This window comes from Pseudorasbora parva, chromosome 3 (assembly GCF_024679245.1).
Source record: "Pseudorasbora parva isolate DD20220531a chromosome 3, ASM2467924v1, whole genome shotgun sequence".
Lineage (NCBI taxonomy): Eukaryota > Metazoa > Chordata > Actinopteri > Cypriniformes > Gobionidae > Pseudorasbora > Pseudorasbora parva.
In genome coordinates, this window is record NC_090174.1 from 37595620 (window position 1) to 37618957 (window position 23338).

At 43.6% G+C, this 23338-nt stretch overlaps 1 protein-coding gene across 1 annotated transcript; it reads right to left on the minus strand.

Moving 5' to 3' along the window:
- Positions 1-11498: 11498 nt before the first annotated feature.
- Positions 11499-23012, minus strand: LOC137071056 (myosin heavy chain, fast skeletal muscle-like). Its single transcript, XM_067438715.1, has 40 exons — positions 22974-23012; positions 22200-22418; positions 21950-22093; positions 21709-21865; positions 21576-21603; positions 21339-21453; positions 21014-21106; positions 20855-20918; positions 20663-20761; positions 20471-20574; positions 20267-20405; positions 20061-20179; positions 19826-19975; positions 19571-19741; positions 19179-19479; positions 18994-19058; positions 18820-18907; positions 18610-18727; positions 18396-18519; positions 18154-18290; positions 17804-18059; positions 17469-17711; positions 17187-17363; positions 16955-17100; positions 16781-16871; positions 16295-16684; positions 16093-16219; positions 15817-15935; positions 15504-15700; positions 15240-15423; positions 14985-15150; positions 14767-14891; positions 14383-14691; positions 14061-14264; positions 12687-12812; positions 12434-12604; positions 12178-12282; positions 11993-12088; positions 11757-11888; positions 11499-11620 (listed from the first exon to the last, which is right to left on the minus strand). The coding sequence occupies exons 2-40, from the start codon at positions 22404-22406 to the stop codon at positions 11606-11608; spliced, it is 5802 nt and encodes a 1933-aa protein (XP_067294816.1). The 5' UTR covers positions 22407-22418; positions 22974-23012; the 3' UTR covers positions 11499-11605.
- Positions 23013-23338: the final 326 nt, after the last annotated feature.

Sequence of the window (23338 nt, forward strand, 5' to 3'; positions counted from 1 at the left end):
AGATATTTGTAGAGATACACCTAACAAGTTCGCTAGATATACCTACGTGTAGAGTCGGTAGCTTCCCATGTGCTCGCTTCCCATAGCCAGTAACACCAAAGTGCCCGTTCTAGTGTCGGCTTGCTGCGCCACTCTCTTCCCCATGGAATGGAATCGTGCACTTTTCTGCCCCAGTCGAGTTCCCCTTAAGAAGGGCGAACCCTGTCGAGTCCTCCACGACCCGAGGCAGTCGGATGTGGCAGAGCGTCCGACGTCAGGTTCAACGTTTTCCAAAGGGATCCCAATTCGTCTGTGACGTCCGACATACGTTGAACGTGTCCGACTGAAAGGGAATGTCTGAGTTACGTATGGTAACCCTCGTTCCCTGAAGGAGGGAATGGAGACATACGTCCCGCCGCCACAGTTGCTGTACCATCACCGCAGGCCGAGTCTCTAGTTCGGTTCTTCAGTGAAAAACAATAGTGTGTGGCGATCGCTTTCGCTTTATACCCACGCCGCAGGGGGTGGGGTGCGATATGCAAAAAACGCACGGCAATGGCCGTTGGCCTGTTTTCTTTATCTTGAAGTTGATAGGGGCTCCCAGAAGTGATCCGTCTCCGTTCCCTCCTTCAGGGAACGAGGGTTATCATACGTAACCGAGACGACACGCTGTGATAATAGCCTAAACTGACACGAAAAATTGTCATATAAACATATTTTCATATCTATCCACCTTCCCTTCCTCACCCCCAGAGGATTCCCATAAAAGCGTATCATTCTGCTTAAAATCCACTAATTCCACTAATCCATTCCGTTTTCCCGCTTGCTCCGCAGCATCGCTCAAAGTCTGTGTTTGCTTTCTGGGGAGATGACAGTTCCAGAATGTGGTTCCATTAACAGGTAACCATGTCATGTCAAAAAAATGTTAAAGTCAGTCAGCTGTTTATTATCATGTTAAATATGCATTTTACCCTAAATACCATACTTTTACACATTGTGTTATTGAAAACTGTTGCATATGATTTACAAAAATCATACACATCATAAACAAGACCTTTGTCTCAAAATGTATTCAATAATTTTAGTGAATACATAAATTCTCATTTGCTACTTAAATCTCCAATAGAAAAAAAGAGAGATCAAAATAGAAAAGAATCAACTTTTTGGAAGCATAATTACAAAAACATAAATTGAATTAGCACTAAAGCCTAATAATTGAATTTACATTATGATTGTAAAAGGTTTGCTAATAATTCTCTATATTAAGGGGGTTGGTAAAACCCCTTTCGAAGGCTTGATTGTGTTTGTGGGGTGCAATGTAACGTGTTCATGCTTAGTTAAAAAAAAAAACAACAACAACGTTATTTTTCATATAATTTAGCTTCATTCTATATTCCTTAGATTCCTACAATCAGACAAGAGTTTGTACATAACTTTCGATATTTATTGCCAGTGTTGGTCAAGTTATGTGTTACACTTTTTTTAAATGTTCAAATATGTAAAATAACACGTGAACTTGTGCTCATTGTTGATGTGCTGTCCACACGGCTATGGCTCTTTTTACGGCTATGGTTACCTTTTTATGTAACTGACTTAAATAAGTTATTAACAGGCTTGGGGGGGGGGGGGGGTATTCTTGACTACCTTTTAAGACTAGTCTAAGAAGTTTTTCAACCAACCTCAGATGTCTTACATTTTATTTTAGGATAAACTTACATTTTAAATTTCGAGCCGGCAGTCCAACTAACGACATATTACAATTATGACAAGATTAGAGATAGCGATCAAACTATTCTCATGAACAACTCTATAGAACACAAGCACGACAGTCCAGCTAACGACATATTACAATTACAATTATTAGAATAAAGACTGAGAGGGAATTTTCAAAAATTATTAATTAGGGCCCAAGCACCAATGGTGTGAGGACCCTATTGTAATTGCTCAGCCTATTAATTCTTCTTCTCCCAAATTAATCACAAGTTGGAAGGCCTAAACATGCTCAAAAACTGAAAAAAACTTTTACCCTCTCTGCAAAATGTAATCAGATCATCATCATATTTGCACAATCTAATCCAAAGGCCTTTGGGACGTTTAATTGCGAAGATCTTGATTTTTCCCTGAAGGGCATATCCTTGGCAGCCTCACAAATTTCGTCATGAATCATAAGATATTCAGTTTTCTCTGAAGTCTGTGTTTGAGATGTGCCTCGCCAAGAATGAAGTTCTCTTTGCTCGTAGTGGATCGGACAGATTAGTAGCGGATAAACTGGATGTAATTTAAGTTCTGTTGCTTTTATATGGGGGGGGGGGGGGGGGTCTATATTTTAATTCTTACACACATATATTCTTATTTCTTATGCATATGTTATCACTATTCTAATTCATTTCTATGTAAAGCACTTTGAATTGCCTTTGTGAATGAAATGTGCTATATAAATTGCCTTGCCTATAAGCAAACACTTAACAACCCGCTGCCTCTCACTATGGAAAACTCCAGAGTGGTAGAGTACAGCCTCTCTCAAGAAATGTGGTTCCAGACCCCAAGCTGTGAGTGGAGCTGAGCCTGACTATCTCTAGTTGGTACCTCTAAATCTCTCGCACAAGCTCAAGCTCCTTCCCCACCAGTGAGGTGACATTCCATTTCTACCCAAAAGACCAGGAGGTAAGAATAATATTTGAATTAGATTTAAATACAGTTGTTTACAGTGAATATCATAGATGATGTTATACTGTTCCCTATATCGAGGGAACTTCGCACTGCGTCGGACCGACGATTTGGGGATACTCCCTAAGCATGAATGCGTCTGATGTATGAATGAAACTAGTCCAATCCTTATTGGTCCTACGTCATGACGTAGATGTGACGGCATACCCGGAAGCTATAAAGGGGAGCCCGGCGCATAGTAGCGTCAGTTATCGCTCTTCAGCATAATGCTCTGTGTGTGTTTGAACATTGTCTGTCTATTTATTGTTGTCTGTCCCATATATATATATATATATATATATATATATATATATATATATATATATATATATATATATATATATATATATTATCAGTAAGAGACCAAAAGAAAGTAAATATGTCTAGTACAGAGTTTAAGAGGTGCGTGCATCCGTGTCCCCGCTACATCTCGGGAACGGACAAGCACTCTCTTTGTGTTCAGTGCCTGGGCGTTCAGCATGCTCAGGCGGCTCTCGAGGGAACCGCCTGCAGCCACTGTGAGCTGCTGACGCTCAGGGTGCTGAGGTCTCGGTTGGCGGTCTTCGATGAGGCCGGCCAACCACGCGAGCCCCGTGGTTCTGGGCCTGCGTCCGCCGAGGCGTCGCGGCGTCGCAGATCATGGGGCTCGCAGCTGGACGTATCAGCGGAGATTGAGACTGCCGAGGCACTTTCTCAATCTTCCTCTGATAGTTCAGAGGTTCTCCCACCTCGTGTGGAAGCCCGCGAAGCGGCTTCTTCCCCCGGGGTGGAGAACCAAATGTTGATTCTCTCCGGATCTGAGGATCCGGAAGATATCAACATCGAGGCGGGTGGGGCCGCATATATGTCAGGAAGTCCAGCCAACCAGCAGGCTGGACGATCGGTTTCTCTTGCGCCGGGCTCAGTCGCCTCGCCGGGGCTTGCCGTTTTTTCTGGACCTGCACAACAAGTTGTGTAGGTCCTGGAATAGACCATACTCCGTGCGCATTTCTAACCCCCCAGTATTAGATTATGCTAATGTTATGGGTGCGCGCGAGGCCGGCTACGGGACGATGCCGCGGGTGGAAGATGCTCTCGCAAGCTATCTGTCACCCGAATCGGCATCGTCCCTAAAAGCCCCGGTACTGCCCACCAAGCCATGCAGGGACACATCGGCTTTGTTGGGCAGGGCATATATGGCGGCGGGTCGGGCTGGTAGCGCTCTGCACACGCTGTCTATCTTGCAGGCGTACCAGGCCGACCTTTTAAAAGAGCTGGACGAGGGAGAGGGTCCCTCCCCGGAGGATATTTTAGAGCTGAGGAAGGCCGCTGATCTGTCTCTCCGCGTCACCAAGGAGACGGCCCGTGCCATCGGCCGCTCCATGGCCTCAATGGTGACGGTGGAGAGACAACTGTGGCTAAATCTGTCGGGGATGAAGGAGAAAGATAAAACATTTCTCCTAGACTCCCCGATCTCGCCTTCTGGCCTGTTCGGCGACGCCGTTAATTCGGTCGTCGACAGGTTTCAGGAGGCGAGAAAACAGTCAGCGGCCTTCCGACAGTTTCTCCCTCGTCGGCCAAAATCAGCGAAGGCTGCCACAAGTGGGCAGCCTCAGCCGTCAGCCAGCTCCTCGCACCGTCAGGTGCAAAAGGAGAGCGTCGCCTCTAGAGCCCCTCCTCCGGGAGCCTGGCAACAGAGGCGGTGCTCTCACCAGCAGGCTTCCGTGCAGAAGGGCGATCTAAGAAACGTCCTTCTCGCTAAGAAGGCTGCTGGGAAGAAGTCCTAGCTGCGGTAGGGCTTCTGAGAGCGGTCCCCTTCGCGCGGGAACAACCGAGGTTGTCTCTCGCGCGACGCTCTCGAGGGGAAAACGATGTGGTAATCCCGCCGTCACAGACGCTTCGGGCCACATCGTTTTCCCTAGGACACGTTTCGTTCCAGTCGCCTCGAGTGAGACCTGCGACTGGGCGGGACGAGTGTCCAAATACCGAAAATCGTATTTCGTCCCCTGCCGGGCATCCGCTTCAGGGGACGAAAAACGAGACTCAAGTAACACCCGAGACCAGCCTCGAGAGGCTGATTCCCTTAGTAGATTATCTCGGCACATGGAAATGCCTTCCGAATATATCCACATGGGTCCTGCGTACTGTAGAAATAGGGTACAGACTGCAGTTCGATCACCCCCCGCCAATGGGGTGACATGGACTGCAGTGGTGCCAGAGCGGGTTCGGGTAATGGAACAAGAAGTAAAATCCTTGCTGGCAAAGGGGGCCATAGAGTGGGTCCCGCCGTCGGAGAGGGAGGCCGGGTTCTACAGCCGGTACTTTATAGTTCCAAAAAAGGATGGAGGGCTTCGGCCGATTTTAGATCTGAGGTATCTGAACCGGTCTCTGAGGAGATTCAGGTTCAAGATGTTGACCATTCCCACAATCGTGAGTCAGATCCAGCCCGAGGACTGGTTCGTCACGATAGATTTAAAAGACGCCTATTTTCATGTCTCCATCCTTCCATGCCACAGGAAGTTTCTGAGGTTCGCTTTCAGGGGCGAAGCGTACCAATATCGAGTGCTTCCCTTCGGTCTAGCTAAAAAAAAAAGTTGATGCGGGCGCAACTCTCCCCCGCACGAATCAAGACCATTCTGGCGGTAGTCTCAAGAATAAAGCTAGGCCAGAGTATCACTGTGAAACACTTTCAGATAGTGTTAGGGCATCTAGCGGCAGCGTCCAACATTATTCCGTTCGGCCTGCTACACATGAGAGCTCTACAGTGGTGGCTGAAAACCAAGGGGTTTTCCCCCAGAGGGAACCCATTCCGTATGATCAGAGTCACGCACAAATGCCTTCGGGCTCTAGGTATATGGAAGAAAGCTTGGTTTCTGTCCCAAGGGCCAGTCTTGGGAGCATCATGTTGCCGGAAAACCGTTTCAACAGATGCTTCCCTTACTGGTTGGGGCGCGGTCATGGAAGGCCGCTTTGCGAGGGGTCCATGGGAGGACCATCATTCGACCTGGCACATAAACTGCCTGGAAATGATGGCGGTTTACAGGGCTCTCAGGAGTTTCCTCCCGGAGCTTCGCGGGTACCACGTTCTAGTCCGTACAGACAATGCGGCAGTCGTGGCACATTTGAACCACCAGGGGGGGTTGAGGTCGCGCCCGCTATGCAAACTGGCGCATCTCATCCTTCGCTGGTCACAAGACAAACTGTTATCCCTCAGGGCAATGTATATCCCGGGGATACAGAATCAGGGGGCAGATATACTATCGAGGCAGGGGCTGAGGCCCGGGGAATGGCGGCTCCACCCAGAGCTGGTGGAGGCGATTGTCAGGAGGTTCGGCCCAGTGGAAGTGGATCTGTTTGCGTCTCGAGAGACGTCCCATTGTCCACTGTGGTTCTCCCTCACGCACCCAGCCCCGCTGGGGTTGGACGCCATGGTACAGACGTGGCCGAGGCGGCGTCTGTATGCATTTCCCCCCGTTGCTCTGCTCCCAGGGGTCCTGGAGAGGGTTCGGCAACAGGGAGTCAGTCTCCTTCTGGTAGCTCCTTGTTGGCCAGCTCGAGTATGGTTCTCGGACATAATAGCGCTGCTGGCGGGTCACCCGTGGCAGGTCCCTCTGAGGAGGGACCTCCTATCGTAGGCAGGGGGCACAATATTTCACCCCCGCCCCGAAATCTGGAACCTTTGGGTCTGGCCCCTGAGGGGGCCAGGTACCGAGAGGAGGGCTTGCCGGCAGACGTTATAGAGACCTTGCTTAGCTCTAGCGCCCCGTCTACTAGGAGATTGTACAGCCTCAAGTGGAATGTCTTCGTCACTTGGTGTAGAGAACGTGAGGTGGACCCAGTTAACTGCCCAGTGGCTTCAGTACTGGAGTTCCTCCAAGATCGTTTCTCTGCAGGGCTTACCCCGTCCACGCTTAAGGTGTATGTGGCAGCTATTGGAGCTTTCCACGCTCCGTTAGGTGATGGGCCTTTGGGTAGGCATCAATTGGTTGTACGCTTCCTTCGTGGGGCGCGTAGGTTAAGACCTGTATGTCACATGCCTGTCCTGTCTTGTGTGCACATGTGGGTTTTGTCATGTCTCCGGTCTACTGTCAACCCCGCCCTTCTTGTTATCTGATTATTGGTTTATTTGCCCCACCTGTTCTCCCTCATTATCTGCCTTGTTTGTTCCCTTTATAATCTCCTTGTGTTTGTCAGTCTGTGTTGGATCCTTGTGTAATGTCTGCGTCTCCCGTTCTCCCTGTGATTCTGTTGGTTTGTTTAAGTTTATATTTTATTATTCTATTGTGTGTTTTTCCCCCTCGTGGGTTTTGTTTTGAGTTTATGTTTTATTTGTTATAAATAAATATATCCTTTTCTGCACTTGAGTCCTCGCACCATTTCCTTTGTGTGTACGTGACAGAAGGATCCAACCATGTTGAGGACTCAGCAGAGAGAGGACTCGATCCCGGAATCGCTCACCACCTGTCCTCACTATGAGCGGATTCTACGGTTTCGAGTCCTCCACTTACTTCACCAGGAGGGAATGGAGATTAGGAATTTTGCAAAGAAGTTCCTGGAGACAGCCAAGGGGCTGAGGCTCAGTGACTCTGCACTCAAAGACCTTTTTAATTATGCCCTAGATGAGCCCATGGAGTGGTGGCTCAGAAGGGCATATGACGGAGGCACATTTGAGGCAATGGTGGAAGCTATCGCCTGCCAGCAGGAGAGAGCTGCCAGGGAGATGGCCCCTGCCCTGGCAGTCCCAAGATCGGTGGTCCCTGCTCCAGTGGCCCCGAGGCGTAGGAGGAGAAAGGCTTCCTCTGCCCCCACTCCAGTGGTCCCAGTTCTGGTGGCCCCAGTTCTAGCGCACCCTGTTCCGGTGGTCCCGTTGCTGGTGGATCGTGTTCCGGTGGTCCCGCTGCCGGTGGAACGTGTTCCGGTGGTCCCGCTGCCGGTGGAACGTGTTCCGGTGGTCCCGATGCCGGTGGATCGTGTTCCGGTGGTCCCGATACCAGTAGATCGTGTTCCAGTGGTCCTGAAACGGAGGAGGAGAAGGAAGTCTCCCTCCGTGCCTGTGCCGGTGGTCCCTGTGCCGGTGGTCCCAGTGCCAGCGGATCGTGTTCCGGTGGTCCCAATGCTGGCGGATCGTATTCCGGTGGTCCCTATGCCGGTGGACTGTGTTCCGGTGGTCCCTATTCCGGTGGATCGTGTTCCGGTGGTCCCTGTACCGGTGGATCGTGTTCCGGTGGTCCCTGTGCCGGTGGACTCCGTTCCGGTGGTCCCGAGTCCGGAAACGGCCTGGAGGGCTGTGATGGCAGTCCTGCATGCGTGGAAGGAGCACAGGGCTTTATCCGAAGCCCCGGAGGCAGTTCCGGTGGTCCCAGTTCCGGTGGATCGTGTGCCGGTGGTCCCTGTGCCGGTGGATCGTGTTCCGGTGGTCCCAGTTCCGGCAGATCATGTTCCTGTGGTCCCAATGCCAGCAGATCGTATTCCGGTGGTCCCAGTGCCGGTGGATACTGCTGGACTGGAGAAGTTTCCACAAAGCCCTGCCTGCGCCGCTGAGGCGCCCTGCTCTCCGTGCGCCGCTGAGGCGTCCTGCTCTCCGTGCGCCGCTGAGGCGTCCTACTCTCCGTGCGCCGCTGAGGCGTCCTGCTCTCTGTGCGCCGCTGAGGCGTCCTGCTCTCCGTGCGCCGCTGAGGCGTCCTGCTCTCACCGCGCCTCCCTGGCGCCCCCTGCACTCACCGCGCCGCCCTGGCCGCCTGAACTCGGTGGGCCTCCCGACCTCGGCGGGCCGTCCTGGCCATTCGAACTTTTTGTTTTCCTTGTCCCTCCCTTGTTTACCCCTCCCTTGTCTGTTTCTTCCTGGTCTGTCCCTCCCGTGCCCCCCTGGTCAGTCCCCCCCGTGCCCCCCTGGTCAGTCCCTCCCGTGCCCCCCTGGTCAGTCCCTCCCGTGCCCCCCTGGTCTGTCCCTCCCGTCCCGCCCTGGTCTGTCCCGCCCGTCCCTAGTGGAGCGTCTGGTAGCCGCTCCTTAAGGAGGGGGTAATGTCACATGCCTGTCCTGTCTTGTGTGCACATGTGGGTTTTGTCATGTCTCCGGTCTACTGTCAACCCCGCCCTTCTTGTTATCTGATTATTGGTTTATTTGCCCCACCTGTTCTCCCTCATTATCTGCCTTGTTTGTTCCCTTTATAATCTCCTTGTGTTTGTCAGTCTGTGTTGGATCCTTGTGTAATGTCTGCGTCTCCCGTTCTCCCTGTGATTCTGTTGGTTTGTTTAAGTTTATATTTTATTATTCTATTGTGTGTTTTTCCCCCTCGTGGGTTTTGTTTTGAGTTTATGTTTATTTTGTAATAAATTATCTTTCTCTGCACTCGAGTCCTCGCACCTTTTCCCTTGTCTGTGACGTGACACTGTAGTGCGTACCAGAGTTCCAACCTGGGATCTGGCATTGGTTCTCGAAGGCCTGGCTGAGGCCCCCTTCGAACCACTGGAGGCAGCAGAACCTAAGAATCTAACGCTTAAAGTGGCGTTCCTCCTAGCTATTACCTCTCTCAGGAGAGTGGGAGATCTTCAAGCTTTGGCCACCACGCCAACCTGCTTGGAGTTTGCCCCGGGAGGAGTAAAGGCCGTACTGCACCCTAGGCCAGGGTATGTGCCTAAGGTTCCGTCCAGTACGGTCAGGTCTTTGGTTCTTCAGGCATTTCATCCTCCGCCCCACGTGACGGCGGAAGAAGGGAGATTATTCCTTTTGTGTCCAGTTCGGCCCTAAGGATCTATCTGGAAAGGTCAGCTCAGTGGAGGAAATCAGACCAGCTGTTAGTGTGTTTTGGCTCACCCAAGAAAGGGCTGCCTGCATCAACCCCTACTATTAGTAATTGGATTGTGCAGGCAATAGCCTTGGCATATCAGGTGCGCAATCTGCCTTCACCTATTGCCTTGAGAGCCCACTCGACTAGAGGCATGGCCTCTTCGGTGGCCCTTCTGTCCGGAGTCCCTATGCAGGACATCTGTGAAGCGGCTGGCTGGGCTACTCAGCACACATTCATAAGGTTTTACAGCCTACACCTCCCTGCGACCCCCGGTGGCAGGGTACTCCAGTCCTGATTGTGCCTGGTCTCCAGCTCACAATAGGGCAGGCGTATCCTTGGTGTGGCCTAGTGGGTACTCGTTCCCCAAATCGTCGTTCCGACGCAGTGCGAAGTTCCCTCGATATAGGGAACGGCTCGGGTTATGTATATAACCCTTGTTCCCTGAGAGGGAACGAGCACTGCGTCTCGTCGCCACACCGCGTATCGCCTAAGAGCATTATGCTTCATCGCGATAATTGACGCTACTATGCGCCGGGCTCCCCTTTATAGCTTCCGGGTATGCCGTCACATCTATGTCATGACGTAGGGCCAATAAGGATTGGACTAGTTTCATTCATACTTCAGACACGTTCATGCTTAGGGAGTATCCCCAAATCGTCGTTCCGACGCAGTGCTCATTCCCTCTCAGGGAACAAGGGTTATATACATAACCCGAGCCGTTCTTTGGTGTAGGCCCAGTCCATATTCCAAATCCGGAGGGTAGTGGATGTTTGCAGTTCCTGCCTGAAGATGAAGGTCTACTAATCCACTATGCACCAGCCCCTTATGATCCCTCCTGCAGGTGTTGAGCCCACGGTAGTGCTGCCCCACATCGCTTATTCGGGCTGCGCCATGCCGGGCAACGTCTCTGTCCTTTTTTATTTGTATTTTTTATTATCGGCTTTTAAACTGCTCTTAGTCTGGCCCGTCTCCAAAGACCAGTTTACATAGGGAGACTCTACCAGAGGCATATAGCTCCAGACAACATAGCTTCTAGGATCATTTGGGTACTCAAACCCCTTCACCACGATAAGAAGAGGCCTTTTTTAATGAATATCTAGAAGAGAGGCTTGACAATGCTGAATAAACTGAGAAAACTGAGAAACTCTGAGAAAATAACAAATAATTTGATGAATCTAAATCTGTGATTTGCTAATCTTCTACATGTTTTACACTAAAAAGTATGTTGAGAACTATATTTTACCTTGGTAAAAATGTAATTTTTTGTATTAGTATTTGTTGTACATAGTAGAGAATGTTGCGACAGCTAGGACTAATTTATGGAATTACCACCACCAGCAAATGTGTTTTGTAGTATTTAATAATTTGCATTGTGTAATAATCTAAAGAAAATTAACAATATTGATGTTTTTTTTTCTTTGACTTTTTACCAGTTATAATAAGACTTGAATGACAATGACTGCCATGCATTGTGATGCTAATATAATGCATTTTAATGAAAAAGAGAAAAATAATAATTTAATTATAAATATTGAACTATATTGTTGTTTTATGAAATATTATATATATATATAATAATGTGTTCTCTCTATGGCTTCCACATTTCAACAAATGAATTAAACTTGTATTGTAATGATTTATGATCTGATTGGAATAAAAACAGTGATCTGAGATGCATGCTGCGTAATATTCGGTTTTCAAATATGAAATTTAAACACAAGCTTAATGAATAGCTTTGAAGAATTTGATGATTCCTCATTCAAAGAGATAGGAGCTGTTTCATAGATGGCCGCTGAGTGAAATTACTTAAATTACTATTATTGTCTCAGCGAAAGAAGCCACGTTATTTTATTTTTTTATTGTTTTTATGGAAAATTTAAAAGCTTTCAGCTTCTCTCTTCTGCTTTAAAATTTGAAATGTATTATGACAATGACAAAGCTATTATGTAATTTTATAAATATAGAAATATTTCAATACTTTAGTAATAATGTCATTATTTTGATTGTTTTTTTTTTAAATAATTCCTCCAAGGATCACCCTAAAACAAATGTTTGCACTGGGTAAACACATTTATTTTAAAATAATTGTTTTAATTCTACAGAACAATCATATTATATGACATCAGTAGAGGCTCCCATCAGGTTTGAGGCTTTCACTCTTCTTTGGCCTAAGACAAAATTAAGCAAATTCACAAGTCATGTAAATAAGCAGTACATTTTCAAGCATAAGCTGAATACTATGTTTCTAGTCTGTAAATGTGAAAGGCATCTTCTGAGTACAGACTCTGGCATTATGCAACTGACCTTTCCAGCATCACGGCTCTTGGCTCTGAGCTTGTTGACCTGAGACTCAGCAATGTCAGCACGCTCTTCAGCCTCTTCCAGTTCATGCTGCACCTTCCTCAACTTGGACAGGTGAGTGTTGGCTTGCTCCTCCTAAAGAGTACAATTTTTACCATATTAAATAAACTGTGGAGCAGCAGTGAAATCTTCACCAGTAAATAATTAATAATCAATGTGTAAACATATATTTTACATACTGCCTCCTCAGACTGCCTCTTGTAGGCTTTGACCTTCAGCTGCAGCTTATCAACCAGATCCTGAAGTCTGTTGATGTTTTTCTTATCCTCCTCAGTCTAAAAATATTTTCATAGATTTATTCTAAATATTTGTCTATAGATGCATTTATGGATGACTCAATGGATATTGTCAGGGATGATCTTACCTGATAAGTGAGTTCTTTCACTCTCCTCTCATATTTGCGGACACCTTTAACAGCATCACCCCCACGTCTCTGCTCTGCGTCAACTTCAGCCTCAAGCTCACGGACCTTTTATAGCACAATACAGATCTCAGATAAGTGCAAGTGTAGTTAGTGCATTAGTTTGGGAACTTGAGATAATGTTTTAATTTTAGGAGAAACATCTTCTGGAAATGTTCTCCTAAAATATTGGTTGTTGTGGTCCTTTATAAGTTCTCACCCTGCTCTCCAACTTCTGAAGTTGTTTCTTTCCTCCCTTCATGGCCAGATTCTCAGCCTCATCCAGACGGTGCTGAAGGTCCTTCACTGTGACCTCCAGATTCTTCTTCATTCTCTCAAGGTGAGCACTGGTGTCCTGCTCTTTCTTGAGCTCTTCTGCCATCATTGCAGCCTTTTGCATAAATACAAACATTTATTAGATCCACATTTTTCAAGTACACAGGTGTCTTGTGGAACATTTGGCAGTTACTTACATCAGTGATGGCCTTTTTGGCCTTCTCCTCTGCATTTCTGGCTTCCTGTACAGTGTCATCAACTTCACCCTGGACCTGAACAAGGTCAGCCTCAAGCTTCTTCTTTGTGTTCAGGAGACTTGTGTTCTACAAAAATAAAAGCAACAGTTTTTTAACATTTTGGAAGATGGTCTCAGTTTCCTTTATTGTAAGTAGGAATGTTCTGGTCAGGATTTTTGCAGCCCATTCTGATCATTCGAGCTTTATATAATATGCAAACTCTCTGTTGACTCCTAACACACTGAAATAGGTTTTTAAGGATTTTAATTTTACGTGGCATTTCTTATTAATGCTTGAAATGATGACTTTTAGAAAGTATATATGACATCATAAAATTAAGTTTAAGCTTTTTCACAATCATGTGAACTGCTTCTGGACCAATTGTTTTGATGATATCTCAAAGCAATCAAAAGTTATGCATTTGAAACCATGGTAGCCTTTTTATCAAAAGTCAAAAAATCTCTCCAAACAAGTGATCGGAGTGTTTTACTGAACATAAGAAATATTTACATGTATAAACACTACAAAGCATAACAATAATTATAATAACATAGAATAGGAAACCAGTAATAATATCCTGAATAATGAGTGGTGATCTTCCAGCACTGTTTAGGCTGTGCACTCCAGTTGTGCTTTTGTCTCTGATAATGTGAAGGTATGAGCAACACTGTCAGAGTGATTAGATTTGCATCAATGCATTTGACTTATGCTGATAGGATTAGGACTGGTGATACTGAAATGTCTGGGGTGTGTCCCTTTACCTATACAACTTTTGCATTCCTTTGTTTAGATTCTCTCGTCCTCTACTGTGTAAATCCCTCTACCTGAAATGTTGATAAAATACAATGTATACTGTTTTGAATCAGACTTGATGACTGCAGTTAACAACAACACGTGTTCTCAATAAAGAGTAACGTCTGCTTGAAAGTTCTCCTGATCTTCACTTCTGAGTTTCCAACAAACTTTAAAATGTTGTTGTTTAAACATTGTGTCATGATCGTGACAGCCGGATCCTGGAAGTCCTATAGCTTTAGCCAAGCAGCATGTCATGTTAAAATCTTAAAACCTATGCATAATTTTATGCTGTGTGGAGCCTTGTTTGAATCGAAACACCCTGCTCTAAATAAGGATGTGTCATTAACTATGCTTTAGTAATGTTTTGCAAAGTTACAAAGCAGAACATCGTGCAAACTCAAATGTCAATAAATTGCAATCGGTTAGTGAAATGGGGCAAATTTAGTGACTACCAGTTGATTCATAGGATGTGATTATCAGCCGATTATTATGTCCGATCAATCAGCTTATCCCTAATAATAAGAAACAAAATTCCCTTACCTGAGAGTGCAACAGCCCAACACGCTCACTGGCGTCCACCAGCTCTTGTTCAGCCACTTTGCGGCCTCTCTCTGTCTGCTCCAGAGCAGCTCTCAGTTCCTCAATCTCAGACTGCATCAGAGTGTTTCTGCGCTCCACCATGGCCACCTGCTCCTTCATGTCTTCCTGACCTCTCAGGGCATCATCAAGGTGCACTTGGGCATCCTGAACATAACAATTGATTTACACATTTTTTAATGTGTTTTCTGTTGGTTAATTCTTAACATGGGTTAGATTAAACAAACATACTAACACATCCCAAAGCTGAACAGAAGTCATATACCTTGAGTTGCCCCTGAACGTTCCTGAGCTGTTTCTGGGCCTCAGCAGCCTGGCGATTGGCATGGCTCAGCTGAATCTCCATCTCATTAAGGTCTCCCTCCATTTTCTTCTTGATTCTCAAGGCATCATTCCTGCTCCTGACTTCAGAGTCCAGAGTGCCCTGCATGGATTCAATGACTCTCTGGCTGTTCCTCTTGATCTGCTCCATCTCCTCATCCTTCTCTGCAAGCTTTCTATCAATCTCACTTTTGATCTGGTTTAGCTCAAGCTGGACACGAAGAATTTTGGACTCCTCATGCTCCAGTGTACCCTATGAAAAAAAATTAAATAGCATTTAACAACACAGTAAAATGGTTCAAGCAACAATTAATCTCCAGATACTCACTTCAGCCTCCTCCAGGGCGGTCTGAATCTCTGACTTCTCAGTCTCCACTGTCTTCTTTGCCTTTTCCAGTTCATGGATGCTCTTACCAGTCTCACCTAACTGCTCTGTCAGATCTGAAATCTCCTCTACAAGTAAAAAAAAAAAAAAAAAAAAAACATATATATGATTATATACTATGAATCACTACACATTTAACCTAGTCAAACATTGAATCTTACGCTGCAGATTCTTGTTCTCTCTCTTGAGGGTCTCCAGCTGATCCAGAGTCTCCTCATAGGAGTTCTTCATCTTGAACAGTTCAGTGCTGAGTGAACGAGCCTCTTTCTGGGCACCTTCCAGCTCTGCCTGACCTTCCTCATATTTCTGCTTCCATTCTGCTAGGACCTTTGGTGGAGATATTTCAGCATCAGTTTTCGTATGTGGCCTTTTGAACACACCCTATTCAGGCCATGCTATTGAAAGGGAAATTTTACCTTGTCAAAGTTTCTCTGCTTCTTGTCAAGGTTAGCAGCCAAACCATTGGCTCTCTCCACATCAATCATGAGGTCCTCCACCTCACCCTGGAGTCTCTGTTTGGTCTTCTCCAGAGATGCGCATTTGGAGTTCACTGCCTCAATTTGTTCCTCTGCCTCTTGCAGACGCTGAGCCAGCTTCTTCCTGTTATATAATACACATTTTTTTTTTTAATTTCAATCTATAAAATAGCTGTGAGAATTATTATACAATAATATACATACTTAGACTCTTCAAGCTCCTCAGTGCGCTGGATGGCATCAGTTTCATATTTGGTTCTCCACTGAGCAACCTCACTGTTGGCCTTTGACATTCCCCGCTGCAGCTCAGCCTTTGCCTCCTGCTCTTCCTCAAACTGCTCACGGAGCAGGTCACAGTCATGACGGGCTGATTGCACACCATGGGCCAGTGCATTCTTAGCCTAGGAGACAAAGTCATAATATTGATGTTATATGTGATATTAGCTTTTTTATATTAAATTAGCTTTGATGTGTAGTAAGCAGAAATTATGTGTTTGTTTTGATTATGCTTTATTACCTTAACCTCCTCTTCAATCTGCCTCTTAAGCTCCTCAATTTGCTGAGTGAAAGCTTGTTTGCCTCTGGTGAGCTGAGAAACCAGAGCCTCCTTCTCCTCCAGCTGACGCCCAAACTCACCTTTATAGATTTAAATTCACTGTGTCAGATTATGTCTCTATCAGTTAATATCAAAATAAACTACGTGAAAGCAAAATGTAAATGTGTGTTTTCTTATGATAATTACTGTTTTCTTCTCAATTACTTTTGGAATACTATTATTTCCTTCATTAGTTACCATTTTCAGTTTGAAGTCTTGCTCTTTGAGCACTGAGGTCATTTATCTGGCGAATGTTCTCATCATTCTTAGATTTTATTTCACTAAGTTGGTCCTCAAGTGTGCGGCACATCTTTTCAAGATTAGCCTGTAAATACAAAAGTCATTAGATATTTGAAAAACTTCAGCACGTTATACATTTTTAAGACATAAAATTCCTTACTTTTCCTTTGGCAACAGCTTCCATGTTGCTGGAAAGATCATCAATCTCCATTTTGTATTCACTCTTCTCTTTCTCAAGCTTCTGCTTGACACGCTGCAGGTTGTCGATTTGCTCTCCAAGCTCAGCCACACTGTCTGCCTGCTTCTTGCGGAGGGCAGCAGCAGTAGCTTCATGCTGGAGGGTGGACTCTTCAAGATCACGACGCAGCTTCTGGAATTCAGCTTCTCTCTTCTTATTCATCTCGATCTGAGCAGCAGTGGCTCCTCCAGCCTCCTCAAGCCTCTCACTGATCTCCTCAAGTTCCCTGGAGAGATCAGCTCTTTGCTTCTCAACCTTGGCACGAGCAGCGCGCTCAGCCTCAATCTCTTCCTCCAGTTCCTCAATGCGAGCCTATGGCGGTAAATAGTTAATTTGATTTTCATGATCTGTATTTGATCATAATAATCTTTTTTTTTAAATCTAAAAAAAAAAAAAAAAAAAACTAACCTGAAGCTCCTTGATCTTCTTTTGGAGTTGAGCACCCAGAGATTGTTCATCTTCTATCTTACTAAGCAGCTGACTCGTTTCAAAGTCTTTCCTGTGGGTGTTCAGCAATAAGTGGTTTGTAAAACAAAAACTACCTTAACAATAATGCTTTCAAATATTTTAATGTTTAATTACTTTTTTATTTTCTCATCAGATTGCTGCTTGTCATTCTCCAGGTCCATGATGGACTCTTGGGCTAATTTCAGGTCTCCTTCAAGCTTTCTCTTGGCTCTCTCAAGATCCATCCGGAGCTTCTTCTCTTGTTCAAGGGAACCCTCAAGCTACAGGATAATAATATAAAAAAACATGTTCACAGCAGAAAACAGTTAATCGATGAATTAATAACATGTTTGCATAATCAACTCACATCATCAACTTGTTGCTCAAGCTTTGTCTTGGATTTGGTCAGGGTGTTGACTTTGTCCTCCTCGGCCTGAAGATCATCTAGTGTCTGCTGATGTGCCTCTTGGAGGGCTTTCTTCTCCTTTGTAAGCTTGGCAATGCTCTCATCCTGAGCTGCCATTTCCTCAGTCAAGTTCTTGACCTGTGTGATTTTTGTTCCAAATAAGCTTATATTTTACAATTCATATTCTATATCAACATATAAGACAGTGAGTAAATCCAATCTTAAACCAACTCAATCTCCAACCTTATTCTCGGTGGCATGTTTCTCCTTCTCCACTTTAGCCAAGGTGAGCTCCAGGTCATCAATGTCTTTCTTTAGCTCAGAGCACTCATCCTCCAGTTTCCTCTTCTTGGCTGTCAGTTCAGCATTGATTTCTTCCTCATCCTCCAGTCTCTCAGTTGTCTCTTTGAGTTTCGCTTCAAGCTGGATTTTGCTCTTGATCAGACCTTCACACCTCTCCTCAGCATCTGAGAGATTCTCAGCTTCCTGTTATGAAAATAAGTTGCTATATAATTGGAAAACACATTGCTAATTTTAATGAAACTATCGGTTCAGTTAATTCGAGTATAAATACGCACAGATGCTACTTGCAGCTGGAGATCATTTTTCTCTTGCAGCAGTGCTACCATCTTTTCTTCAAGCTCCTTCTTTTTGGCTTCAGCCTTGGCAAGATCTTCTTTGCATTTTACAAAGTCCTCTTTCATGTTTGCCAGCTCTTTTTCAGTCTCAGCACTCTTCAGCATTGGCTTAATCTTGTAGTAAACCTTCATCCATGGCCAGTGTTTGACATTCATGAATGAGCGGATGTTGTATTGAATGGTATAAATGGACTCCCTATGAATAATTCATCATTAAATCACATAAACATAATTTTTTTTACCGTTTGCACAGTAATTGTTGATTTATTCTTTATTCATACAATACTCACCTTCTTTCCATCATCTTCACAAACTCCCTTCTCATCACGTAGCCACGGCACAGAGCCTGAGTCATTGTGACCAGAGAAGCCAATTTCTCATCACGCATTTCCTCAAGAGTACCCAAAAGACCAGCTTTAAAGAACACCTGAATTTCCAAATAATCAAAATGTATTATTTTAAACCATATGAAGAAAAAAATACAGACATCATGATCAATGGATGTTTGAAATGTTGTAAAGCAGAAAATAACCTTTGTGTGTCCAAATCTGTACTCATCATGATTAACGTCAATGGATCCCAGGAGTTTCTCACTGGCCTTCTTGTTATCAATAAACTGTCCTTCTGGGATAACACTGGCATTCAGCACCTTGTATCTGAGGAAAAATTATAAAATTATAAAAAGTATTTGTCTTTTAATTAGGAACCTCCTACAGGAAATTGTGTTTACATGTAGTCCCATGTACCTCTGCTTGAAGTCACCATAGAGGATTCTGCTGGGGAAACCCTTTCTGCAGATTCTAATACCTTCAAGTACACCGTTACACCTCAGCTGGTGGATAACCAGGAAGTTCTCCATGAGACCTATAACAAACAGTTTACATCATGAACATGGTACATTAACTTCATAATATATACTGAGTGCCAGAATATCTGTAAACTTTTTAATACTTTACCTGGAGTCTTAGACTCATTAGGAATCAGGCAGCGCACAAAGTGAGGGTGAGTGCTCCTCAAGTTGGTCATGAGTTTGCCCAAGTTCTCCTGTGGAGAAAAGAAAAGGGTTGGCATGCTTTGCATTTATTTTTTCCTTCAAATACAGAAACATGTGATGTCATCTTTATACATACCCGGAACTGGGAGGATACAGTCTGCATGGAACCACCCTTCTTCTTGCCTCCCTTTTTACCAGCCTCTATTGAGATAAAAATAATAATACAACAGAACATGTATAGATGCAAAAACAAGAAAGATAGTGTAAAACTGAATCAAATTTAAATGTTTTATTCATTATTTTCATTATTGCTTTCATTACCCTCAACAACAGGTGGGTAGAAAGTAGCCAGCAGTTTAACAGAAGACTTCTGGTACAGCTGTACAACAGACTCGTTCAGTGGATCCTTGTTCTTGTCCAACCAGCCAGCAACATTGTAGTCCACAGTTCCAGCGTAGTGAACCAGGGAGAAGTGAGCTTCCGCCTTGCCTTTAGCAGGCTTTGGTTTCTGGAAAGCATTGCACTTGCCAAGATGCTGATCATACAGCTTGTTCTTGAAGGTAGTGTCTGAAGCCTTTGGAAACATGCACTCCTCTTCAAGGATGGAGAAGATACCCATGGGCTGTTTATGAAAGAATGTTATTTAACTATTACAATTTTAAAATTTTGTGCTTACAAATTGGAAACAAATAAGTTTATACACCAGTACAAACCTTCTCAATGAGCTCAATGCAAGCAGCCAAGTCCATGCCGAAGTCAATGAACTCCCAAACAATGCCCTCCTTCTTGTACTCCTCTTGTTCCAGCACAAACATGTGATGGTTGAAAAACTGTTGCAATTTCTCATTAGTGAAGTTGATGCACAGCTGCTCCATGCTGTTGAACTGGAGGAAGAAACAGAACCATTTTCTGACAACTGAATATCACTCAATATGCCAGTAAAAAAGAGATAAAAGAATCATTCTTACATCAAAGATCTCAAAGCCAGCAATATCCAGCACACCAATAAAGAAATTTCTTTGTTGTTTTGTGTCCAACATCTGGTTGATACGAATGACCATCCACAAGAACATCCTCTCATAGATAGATTTGGCCAAGGCACTAACAGAGTTGTTCACCTGTAGAATAGTGTAAATTGTATTAAGAACTTCAGATGGAGTCTTGATTTTCAGGTTGACATGCTGCAAATATGTCAGTATCTACCTGTGGCACGGTCTGGCCTTTGGTCACAAACTCATTTCCGACCTTGACTCTGGGGTAGCACAAAGCCTTCAGCATATCAGCAGAGTTCAAACCCAGAAGGTAAGCAACTTTGTCAGCCTCTGCAATTTAAATTATTTGTTTAAGAATAAAAAAACATATATCTCAGACTGCATTTTATGACACACATTAGTACTGTTTAGTCTCACCCTCTGTGCCATCAGGCTCAGCCTGCTCCTCACGCTGCTTCTGCTTGAACTTCATGTTGCCATGATGAAGCACAGCTCCAGTGAACTTGTAGATGCACATTTTCTCCTCATTAGTAAACCCCAGGATGTCAATAGCAGTCTGAAAATTACAGAGAAGAGCTTTAGGATCTGCTATATGTCAATATTCAAACAGCAATGACTCACATCAGTAGCAACCAGCTCCTCTTTATCATCAATGCTGGCCACTGTGATCTGACCCTGACTGCACATGGGGAAGTCATAGGGGTTGGTGGTGATGAGTGTCATTTCTGTAAAATAAACATTTTTTTAAATTAGTATTGAGTATCTTACAATTGTATCTGACATTTAAACATTGAATTAAATATGTGCACCTACCAATCAGCTCAGGCTTATGGTTGGTCATCATCTGGTAGAAGATGTGGTAGCCTCTCTCATCTGGAAGCTGGAATGTCACTCTAGACTTCTCCAGCAGATCTGTTGAGAGAATGTTCTTGAGTCACAATCATCTGAAGAGTGACAGACAAAGACAAATGTGCAGGATGGATCAATAAAATCATGTCCACCTACATGTCTCAATGTCAGCACTAGCCAGTTTTCCAGATGTACCGAAGTGAATTCTGATGAATTTACCCTTTTTGTAAAAAAAATAGCATAATACATAAATATTCTTTTTAGAAAAATCAAACACAAATGACCAACTTGTAAAATAAAATATGATTAACTTACAAAACGAGAGGAGTTGTCATTTCTCACAGTCTTGGCATTACCATAAGCCTCAAGCAGAGGGTTGGCAGCAATGATCTGGTCCTCAAGAGACCCCTGTGTTGTTTGAAGGTTTATTGTTATTGTTATTGTTATTGTTATTGTTGTTATTATTATTATTATTATTATTATTATTATTATTATTATTATTATTATTATTATTATTATTATTTATTTTAAGTTATTTTACATTTCATGTCTAAAGACATTTCACAAAAACACATATCATATAGGTTGTGAGACGAGTGTAACATCTCTCAATAATACATGACAGTTTTATATCTCATACCTGCATTTTTCCTGGAGCCTGGTCTTTCTTCTTGTCACCACCTGCCACTGCAACTGTGGCAAAGTACTGGATGACACGTTTGGTGTTCACAGTCTTTCCAGCACCAGATTCCCCACTAGTTTAAGAGAGATTAGAAAGACATATAGGCTTTTTAAAGTTAATTCAGATTATATTTCATAAATTATACTTTAAATTTTAAATTTTTGTCAAACTTTAAGATTAAAAGAAAATACTTACGTAATCAGGACAGACTGGTTTTCTCTGTCTGTTGATTATAATTGGTAAAATATCTGGTAAATATTTCTTACATTAAATGTAATCTAATTTACCTAATTATCTAATTATTGAATTCAATTCAATAATGTCTTACCAGTCAGCATGAACTGATAGGCGTTGTCAGAGACAGAGAAGATGTGGGGTGGGGCCTCCATACGCTTTTTGCCTCTGTAGGCAGCCACAACTTCAGCATCATACACTGGGAGCCACTTGTAGGGGTTCACAGTTGCACAGAAAAGTCCAGAGTAAGTCTGAAATGAGCAGAGACATGGTCACATTGCAACAACATACACAAAATAAACTAAAATGCATTTTTATGTTGCTTCAGAATTTACATAAATCATCCAAGCAGCATAACGCTCTTTGAGGTTATACAGCACAGAGGCTTCATTGAGATGGGTCATCATGGCCATGTCCTCAATCTTGTCAAACTTGGGAGGATTCATTGGGTAGACATCTTCTTCCTTAGCAACTCTTTCCTATACATTTAAAAAAAAAATAGATATTAGATATAAAAGAAAATAAGTAATTTAAGTACTAAGTAATTTAATGAACATCTACATGATATTAAAAATTAAAACTCACCTCCTTAGTATCAAGCAAAACAACTGTGACTTTGCCACCGTCTTTGCTCTTGATCGTTCCCTTGAGGTACAACTCTTTGACATCAGCCACATAGCAGGCAGTCTTGGCATCAAATGGTTTGGTTTGAGCCTCGATTCTCTCCTTCTCAGGCTTACGAAGGTAAATGGCAGCCTTGCCATAAACAGCCATCTCTGCGTCCGTACTCATGGTGGTGGCTTACTTAAATTTGAAAAAGAAACATTCATAGGTTTTTTTTTAAACAATAAAATCACAATCGACAATCAAGCCATAATCATAACCATATGAAGTTCTATACAAGGTTGAGTACATAGTGCATAAGTGCATAGTGTATAGTGGGTCATTTGGGACATAACTATACTGCCCACAAACGTTATTCATAGAGGTTCTCATGTAGTTAAGGTCTTTTAAAATGTAAAAAGACAAAGCACACTAGTCTTTAATTTATGGTGTCTCTGATTAAATCTTCTGTCACAATATGCATTTTGCTAAAACATTCTTATACATAAAAAATGGCATAAACTAATCCAACTAAACGGTATTGTTTTTCAAGACTTGTTTTTGTTTGAGTTCTGTGTACTACATTGTACATTTGTAAAATGAGCGAAGTCTCACTTCAAATCTGCCAAAATACAATAACATAAAAAAACAGAACATCTGTGATAAGATAGAGCATCTGATCTTCATTCATCTGACAACATGCTAATTTTCAACAATGTCTTTAATGCAGTAATGCTGTGTATTGCTACCACCTACCTTTCTGCTCTTGGAGACCAGATGAAATTTGAACAAACCCTGTAAAGGAATTTAGTTAAACAAACTACATTTAGGCATAGATGGTAATAATATATTTTTAAATTCATTTTTTTAAACCGTCATATCTATTCCCTTAGTATGATCTCATACAAATAAAACAGCATCAAAAGTATTACAGCTACTTACCACAACTCCTCTATGAGACTGGCTGTGCTCCCCTTAGTACTTATATTAAGGTTAATTTGCACACTAAGCAGAGTCTATAAATAAATAAGCCTCAAGAGTCCTAATTTATGGTAAGAAGTTACACCTATTCTCAGTCATCAACAGATATGACAGCCATTAACACATCAGTTATAGGTATC

Bases quoted from the DNA above. Each gene is read 5' to 3' on its own strand.
- LOC137071056 (XM_067438715.1), bottom strand. From the start codon at position 22,406: ATGAGTACGGACGCAGAGATGGCTGTTTATGGCAAGGCTGCCATTTAC. The intron at 18,060-18,153 runs GTGAGTATTGTA...AATTATTCATAG, and splicing joins GTGAAGATGATGGAAAGAAG to GGAGTCCATTTATACCATTC. The intron at 17,101-17,186 runs GTGAGTTGATTA...ATTATCCTGTAG, and splicing joins TTGAGCAACAAGTTGATGAT to CTTGAGGGTTCCCTTGAACA.